Source organism: Humulus lupulus, chromosome 3 (genome assembly GCF_963169125.1).
Source record: "Humulus lupulus chromosome 3, drHumLupu1.1, whole genome shotgun sequence".
NCBI lineage: Eukaryota > Viridiplantae > Streptophyta > Magnoliopsida > Rosales > Cannabaceae > Humulus > Humulus lupulus.
The window spans coordinates 109673719-109683313 of NC_084795.1; the positions used below are offsets into that span (position 1 = coordinate 109673719).

A 9595-nucleotide genomic window follows, 5' to 3' on the forward strand; every position below is an offset into this window, starting at 1 on the left:
ACTGTTCAGATTTAATATATCTATTGATAATCAATGTATTATGTGTGGCAGTAGCAAAGAATCGAGAGACCATGTATTCTTTGATTGTTACTTGAGCTATACTTGTTTGAGGCATATTAAGAGCTGGTTGGATTGGAAATCGGCAGCTAACACCTTACATAAACTACTACGATGGATAGCTAAGTCACGACTCACCAGGTTCAGGAAGCACATTTTCACAGCGTTGGTATACCAGCTTTGGTGGACCATAAATGAAGCTTTGTGGAATCATAGAGTCTATACAATAACAATACTTATTCAAAAAATTCAATTTAATGTAAAGAATAGAATTAGAAGCATAATACCTAACAAGATTCAATTAATAGATAGAGATTGGTTTGAGAAATTGTAATAGAGTTTATAGCAGGCCTCTAAAAATGGTGTTGTTTAGGTTGAAATTGGAAGTTCAAACTATACACAGATCTATGATTTACCAAAAAAAAATACTAAAAATATATATAGGTAATGATTAAAAATAATCACTATGGTACCCTATATATATATGGGTCAAAGGGTTATTATTTACTAAAATAATAATTATATTATAGTAAGATGAGTAGTGAATAATTGATTAATATTTTTACATTTGTCTTTTTTTTTTAAATAAAATCCTTAAATTATTTCATTTTTTGCACTTTGGTCCCAATTTAAATTTTGAATATTTATTGCATCAATTAAGTTTTATTTATAATTTATTTAATTTTGTTTAAATACTGCAGCGTATATGTTTACACTATTACAATTATTTTCTCCTTTCGTATGATATTGTCATATGCCAACATATAGACCACGAATGCCCAATCGATATCATAGTACTTTTTTTGTTTTTTTAATGAGAATCACCATTGTACTTTGATGTGATCTCATTTACCTTATGAAGACTTGGTTCATGGAATTCTTAGGAAATCACATTAAAAAATCATCCCATATTTTATTATTTGATGGAGAAACACGAGGAGGAAATTAAAGGGATCAAAGTGGAAAATAAAATAAGTAGAAAGCAAAAAAAAGTGTTAGTACATGCTTATAATTAAGAAACTAATTAATAATTACAATAACTTTTTAAGTAAAACACAATCTTAATTAATTAATATTCCCTTTAAAGATATAAAAATATTTTAAATAAATACCATCATATTATAGGTTATTAATTAGTAATTAATATATTATATTAATTAACGATTAAATTAATCACAATTATTTAATAACGATTTAATGACTAAAAACAAGTGTAATCATCAATGAGAAAATATTAATTGGAACACGCGTTGTGGAGCATTCTCTTTGTCAATATTAGTTAGGTTAAACCCTCTTTCAAAATTTATTGTAGTTTTTACCAAATTTAAGACTGGCAAAGTCAATCATGCATTTATTAACTTTATTATTGATATGACCCCTTTCGTCAATAATTTATGTTCCCTCAAATTATTATTATTTGCTTGGAATAGAGTTAGAATTATAAAGTTGGTTAGAGCGTGACTGGTGAGGTTAAGTTGAAATAAATACTTTTGAGTACTAAACAATACGAAGGGTTGGTCAATGTGCTGATTTGATAGATGTATTAAAATCCTATCCAAAACAACTAAGATGAAATTGGTTTGGAAGTAGTTTTCATAGTGTCTGTCTCTAATATAATTCAACCTAATGCAAGTGTCGTCAAACAATATGCTCATCTATATAAATCTCGCCCGGGTGCGTGCCTTGTTAGTTGTTACTCCAATTATTAATTAAAGTTGGCAGAAAAAATAAGCACTATTAAATATTTGACTAATAGGAGAGTTTTTTTTTTTTTTGTGGGAATAAAATCCTTATTATTTTATGAAACCTTCTATGAAAATTAAGATGGTTGAAGAGATTTATGAGAGGGATCATCCTTCATGTACTGCCTTTTTTTTTTAATAAAGTTGTACACCATTCTTAGCTCAATATATAAAACACTCCGCACCAACAATATTGATTTAATTATTAGCTTGATCGAACAATACTCCACACATAATGTTAATGGTGTTCTTCCTCTTGAATCCAAAGGCTATTAAAAGTTAGTAATCCACAAACTGTCTATAACATTTAATCTAAGAAGATAAAATATTAATAAGACGTTTGATACATGAGTTTGACTTGATAGAAATAGATTCAAGATTTTTTGAAAATTGAAGAAAGAGATGCTAAACCATAGAAAAGCAACATTGCTAAGTTTGGTTGTCCTAAGAAATAACTATTATGATTCCAAAAAATATTGATATTACATTGTTTGGTTGCACATACGAATGAAATATGATTTTTTTCATTTTTTTTGTATAAATAATTTTTTTTGCAAAATACAAATAAATCAGTTTTTATTTAATTTTTTTTCCAAATATTAAAAATAATTTTGTAATTATTTTTATCATCAATGTAGCATGTATAAAAACAATAAAAAATTATATTATTAAATAATAAAAAATAAATCATAATTACTCATCACAATCAACATTAATACTATTAAGAACAATATATGTCCAAAAATAATTCATTAATTATTAACATCAATAATATATAAATGACAAGAATTTTTTTTAAATATAACATAATAGCATATTTTCAAAATACATTGGTCAAAGTTTCATTCCAATGAGTAAAATTACAAACATAAGTTCTCAAAACATGATCCAAAGATGATATGTCATATTGTCAAAAGTTTCATCCAAAAGATGAAATATTATCTTACAAAAAGTTTCATCCAAAATGTGGCATATTATCTTGCCAAAAATTTCATCCAAAAGTGAAAAGACATACATTTCCCAAAGTCATCACTAATACTATTTTTCAAAATACTTTCAAATATTAGATCTCACCTCATTCAAAGAGCCCAAGTATGAATCCCAACTTGAATTCATCATCCAATGTGAAAGCTTGGTTTTGGACAAGAAGCTTTCCAGCTTTGACTTGTTGTTCATTTGTGAGCCCATCAATTTTTTTTAGTTCATCAAACACTTTCATCCTTCTAGTAGCACATTATGTCTTAAGCTGGAAACAATCAGCAATTCTTCAAATACTATCACCAACAACAACTTGTATGTCACCAAAAATTTTCACTGTGTCAGCCAATACCTCAACCAATGGATCTTCATTCCTAGATCTCTTTCTACTTTTGTTACTTGACTGTGCTGAAGTTTTCGTCGTGCTTGTATGACTATTGGTTGCATTACCAATAAGATCATTTATTGGAGATAAATGATCAAACCTGGAATTTGCATCATTGTCTACCTCTTTATCAATCTCGACAACTGTTTCAGAAAATCTCATAGCTCCTTGCCCATTTGCACGATCCTTCCCAAATATAGTAACTAAGTCTTCATAATGAGGAAATGCTATATTCCTTAAGCCTTTTGCATTTGGATGGCTCTGTAATAGTTAAAAGTCATAGAGAAGGAATTAATATGTGATTAAGCTCTAAATTAAATTCAACAATAATGTGACACTTACCTTAATCCATTCATCAAACACACTTTTTTCAGCAACAACACATTTTAGCTCCTCATTCCAACCAAAACCACTTGTTGAAGGTCCTAACATTTCAGAAATTGCATGAAATTGTTTCTTTAGTATCTTGATACGAGAATCAATGTGGGGTTGTGTTTTCAATCCACAATGAAGAATTTTCTCACATATCCATTTTTCTAATTGCTGTAAATTGCTAGTTTTGAAGGTCCCATTTTCTGCTTTCCATTTTCCACTATTTACCAACTCCAACAAACACTCAACCAACTTTGAATCCTCAATTGAAGTCCACTGATGCTTTTTTTTTCTTGGAATTGATGTTGATTGCTCTAGAGCATCCATCTTTCTAAGCATACATTATCTCACATGTACTTATAACAAAAGTATAGCAATAAATATATTAACATATAAAATTTAACTAAGAACATAGATATAATATGATAACATTGCCATGAATATAAAATTGAACTAAGAACATAGATATAAAATTAATAGCATAAACTGTCAACATTATAAATTTCCATACAAATTCCAAGCATTTACAAACCAAATAAAATAAAATCCATATAATTTGGAGACATCCAACACATAATGATAAAATTGTTTCAAACAAAATCAAACACAAATAATGCAAAGAAATACAATTTATGTATGCCTCCTCCCTCGCCATTGGTCAAACATCTCTCTAGCTAAGTTGTCTCTCCAAGAAGACCAAGCGTTAGATATTTCAATATGTGTATAATGATCATTGCCTACACTTTCATCTTCATCGCAATTGTCATCCTCACTTTTCCCTATTGCTTGTTCTAGAGGATCGACATGCATTTAAAGGATCTGCCCTTGCTGGATCTTTTTCCATAACTTTGGTTGCTGAGTCGGTTTCTGCCATAGATGATCAAACTGCTTTCGCCGGAGCAGATGATGTCCAAAGGGAGTTGTGCTCTTCCCATTTTTGACTTCTAGGTTTAGGGGAAACCTTTGAAGAGGAACCCTCAGCGTGTTGGGATGTCGGAGCTATGGAATGGACCGGAACTCCTGGTTGTAGTGAAGGCCCTGTCGCCTTCGAAGGTGGAGCCTGCAGCCAACTTTAAAAAGCCGCTGGAGGTCCTTGCAACACTTCAAGATTGTCCAACCGCGACCCTCCTTGAGTGGTCACGGTCGTTCTAATCGACTGCATCTCAGTAACAATATTCTCAATCTTGCCATTCATACCTCGCAGGTAGTTCATGACATCTGTAGGAGAGCCTGTTCGGTGGTCTCTTCTAATCAAGTTGTGAAGAAGGCAACATGCCAAAATAATTCGACATTGAATTTTGACAAGATAATATGATCTACCTCTAAGAATTTCCCATCGTCCCTTCAATAGTCTAAATGCTCTCTCTACTACATTTCGAGTTGAAGAATGATTCATATTGAAAAATTTAGCAGGTGTATTAGGTGGGATATCCCAATCATTCAAGTGATATCGTTGTCCTTTATATGGTGCTAAGAAGCCTTCACCATTGGGATATCCAACATCACATAAGTAGTAATATCCTGTAAATTAATTAACAATATTGTGAACATATTATGAAATTAACTTGTATATGTATGATATTACATATGAGAGAAATATATACCTTGTGCAACTTTCAACCCATTTGTCCTAGATATGGCATCTCGTAACACTCTAGAGTCGGCAGCTAATCCTTCCCATCCGGGCAAGACATAAATAAATTGCATATCTTGTGAGACTACACCTAATACATTAGTAGAAATTTCGCTTTTTCTAGTCCGGTACCTTGGCCTATCTAAGGCAAACATATTGACTTTAATGTATGTACCATCTAGTGCTCCCAAACAATTCTTAAACCACTTCCACCTCTCATCCGTTGAACTACCAAGAATTGGTTCATTTTTTTTTTACAATAACCCATGAATGTGCAACACAACATTTAAAACCACATTAAATTGTCTACTAACTGTTTCACCCGAACGTGCAAATTATCGTCTCATAATTATATCCTTAATGTCATGAAATACAATATGTAAAAACATAGCAACCATTTCTTCAAGATCCATATTTTTGGTTCCTTTCAAACCCCCAATAGTTCTAAGGTGGTAACACAAAATGACAAATATTTTCCTATCCATACAAGTATTTTCTACACATGCTAAGTCACTAGCATGTATCATTCTAAAACAATTTAGTTGACGTATTTGGTATCTACGAAAGGAACTTTCATTAAAACTATTTGTACTTATATGCCTCTTACAAATAATGAAAATTATTTTGAGTATGAACAAAAGTGTCATATCATTTAATATCTCCATATACTGAAGCAATTTGCCAGAGTACGCTTAACCTCTGGATTTGGCGACAATTCTTTTTTTCTTTGCAACCAATGGAAGACGAGTCATATCTGCATGAAGTTTGAAATAATAAATCACTTATGTTTTTTTTTTATAATGCTATACCAAATAATGCATACAGAACCAACAAACAATCTTCTACAAATTTGAGCTATATAATATTGTGTACTAATCTAAAACAGTTATAAGAAACAGAGAACTACATTCACAAAATTAATAATTGTAGTATATATTATATATAATGATTCAAGAAATTCCAAAGAAAAATCAGAGTCAAGATAAAAAGATTGAGAACTACAATTCTTACTTTGCTTTTTATTGGTCAATTTGTTGTTCATTTAACTTCAAATTTTATCATTATTGTCGTTTGTAATATTAGTGTTGACGTCATTTTTCGTCAACTTAATTATGAAGAGCACTAAACAATATTTTAGAAAAAATAAAAGAACTCACAAGCTTTTTACGTGGTTCAGCAGTTAAAATCTGCCTAGTCCACGAGTCAATACTATTGATCTTAATACTCTCTCAAAGCTTTTTCAGAAAGCAATTTGGCAGAGTATTCTCAGTACAATTTGTGCGTCATTATAAATGAAATTCCCCAGGCTATTTATAGGCATAGTTGATAGAATATCTTCCCTTTATTTTGGGAAGTTACCAACAATCATTCAAATTATGAAATAAAAAAAAATACATTAATTACATAATATCTCATGATAATTGGGATTTAATATCTGATAGAAACAAATCCCTAAGGAATAGGAATTTCCTAATAGTTTCCGCGTGGAAAACTCTTTCCTGAGCTTGATCGTAAGGTTGACGCGCTTTCGAGACCGATCCAGACTTCGAGCTCGTCATTCCAGTCAACCTCCTCCCCATCTAGTGGTTTCATCGAACTCATTCTTCGAAGAAGATCAGTGCTTTCAAGCCTGCAACTTAAGCTCGAACAATATAACTCATGCTCGAGTGTTAATAATTGAACATGCCTGGAATCATATCAAACTATACAAGTGTACAACCAACACTTGTCGTTTTCGAGCTTACTCTTTTCGAGCCTACATTTCGAAGCTTTCTTATTCATTCTCGAAATTTGGGTGTAACAATTAGTATATATAGAAAATCAGTATGGAAGAGTAAAACATAAGTGAAATTGTTAATAGATAATAAAGTGTCTTAGTCTTAGCTAGTCTCATTATAGCTTATTTATATATTAAACCAGAGAAACACTTGTGAAAAAGGCCACTACAGTCCGACACCACAAACAATACCACTACAGCCAAATACTACTAGTATACCGTATAGGGTGGTATCTTGTGAAAAAAAAAAAACACACTCAGCAAATGATGGTGGAGGGTGATTAATGTGTGATTTTAATGGTATCAGAAAGAATCAAAGGATCAATGTAAATCTTCAAAAGATCGAAGGTGAGAGATATGTGTTGGAAAAATTATATTTTATATATAATAAATAGCCAATTTAGGCTAATGTGTGAATGGAAAATTGATGCCTTAAATGTGGTCCATTGATAGCTGCTAATAAATGCAGATTTGGTCAAGGATGTAATCACCGTAAAAATGGTGAATATTCTGATCGATATCAGAAATTATGGTAAAGATTGTGATTGATCAATATCACTAATTTTGTGGGATTTTTGGCATTAATTCCCTTGTGTTCACACTTGGTATTCCACCCCATATGAAGCCTATAAAAGGAGGCTTCACCTTTCATTCTAGATACACCAACAAAATAGAGTCACTCACTAAAAGCTCTCTTGTCTTCTTCTTCTTTGTTTTTCGTAAGTCTTAAGGTGATAGAGTGAATGTATTAATCTGAGTTCGCTGGAGTAGTGAAAGTGGTGTATTCCTCTACTCGTTAGTCGTTGTATCCTGGGAAGTGGTTGCTCACGTATCCTCTAACACCAATCAGGTAGAGGGGGCAAATCTGCTTTAAGGAAAGCGTGTTTTACGTGCCTCGGCTTTCTTTTCACTTATCAGTTTTATAATTTATTATTTTGTATTTATTTTTCCTGTTCTTCAATTAATAATATATTATTATGTTTGTTAATTTTCTCCATTATCTTTATTTAAATTTCTAACAATCTTAAAGCAGATTTTAACTCATTTGGAGAAGACGAACATATTGAAGGGCGAAAAATATTTCAGATTTTTTTTGTTTTGCCATTCAATCAGTGTTGATTAGATTTCTTAATATATGTTTTCACTGTCTTTTTACACTGCCAATTTTGTTTATGTATGTATATCTTGTCTACTATATATTTGCACCGTTTTCTGGCAAGGTTAATTATTTTAATTTTGATATTTACAATACATTGTATATATTCAGTTTATTTGCCACATTTATTAATCTTGCATATTTTGATTAACATGTTCAGTATATATACATAATATATGTATTTTATTCACTTATTTCATTATTTTATGCATGTTAATTAAAAATATATATGGAAGCATGTATACTTAGTATGTTTAGTATTTGATTTTTTATATTGGTATGCATAAGTGTATTTATATATTTTTTTGTCCTTTATATATATATGTATGGTATGTATTCGTTTTCTTTTATGGTATGTACTTGTTTTATTTTACATAGATATATTTCATGGGATACATATATATACCTTATATATACACATAAAATTATATATATATATAATGATATGCATAAAATTATACTCATGAATATTAGGTTCACGTTTTTTCCATGTATTTATTTATAATTTTGCACTTATATTTATTTATAAGGTTAAATTACAATCAAGTATACATATAAATGGAAATTAATATATGTGTTTTATATGCCTGATGTTTATATTACTTTTATTGTCTATCTCATGTGTTTACTCACCACACATGTATAATTTTTTATTGATTGCTAAGATTAAATACTTGATTTTAAAACATACTTGCTAAATGGTCAATTTAACACCAATCAGATATGGCTGAAAATATGGATGTCATTGCTACTGGAAGCATTGAAGGATCTCCCCGAACTCCAGCTTCAACCACCAAGGACCAATCTAAGGGTTAGGCTGTGCAAGTTTCGGTACCATTGGTACCAACGGTCTCAACAGTTCCTGTGAACCATAATGAGAAACCGGATAAGTTCATTGGGGTGAACTTCAAAACGTGGCAGCAGAAAATGCTTTTCTATCTGACAACATTGAATCTTGCGAGATTCCTAAAAGAGGATCCTCCCTTTATTGGAGAGGATGAGATAGATGTGCAAACTCAGCAAGCAATTGGCGCTTGGAAGCACGCTGAATTCCTGTGTAGGAATTATCTTCTGAATGGCTTATCTGACACTCTGTATGGTGTGTACAATGTGAAGAAAATTGCCAAGGAATTGTGGAACTCTTTGGACCACAAATATAAGGCTGAAGATGCTGGCGCCAAGGAATTCGTGGTTGGTCAATTCTTGAACTTCAAGATGGTAGACTCCAAGAATGTGATAAGCCAAGTGCAAGAGCTTCAATTGATCATCCACAGGATCCATGCTGAAGGAATGGTTTTGAGTGAATCATTCCAAGTAGCTGCAATTATTGAGAAGCTACCCCCTGCATGGAAAGACTTCAAGAACTATTTGAAGCACAAGCGAAAGGAAATGAGTGTTGAAGATCTCATTCTCAGACTTCGCGTTGAAGAGGATAACCAAGGTAATGAGAAGCGAACCTTGAATCCTAATGCTGCCAAGGCAAACTTGATGGAGC

The 9595-nt window shown here is 31.4% G+C and overlaps 1 protein-coding gene across 1 annotated transcript; it reads right to left on the minus strand.

Annotated features, from left to right (window-relative positions):
• Positions 1–3066: 3066 nt before the first annotated feature.
• LOC133824925 (uncharacterized protein At2g29880-like) lies at positions 3067–3861 on the minus strand. Its single transcript, XM_062257940.1, has 2 exons — positions 3505–3861; positions 3067–3423 (listed from the first exon to the last, which is right to left on the minus strand). The coding sequence occupies exons 1-2, from the start codon at positions 3859–3861 to the stop codon at positions 3067–3069; spliced, it is 714 nt and encodes a 237-aa protein (XP_062113924.1).
• Positions 3862–9595: the final 5734 nt, after the last annotated feature.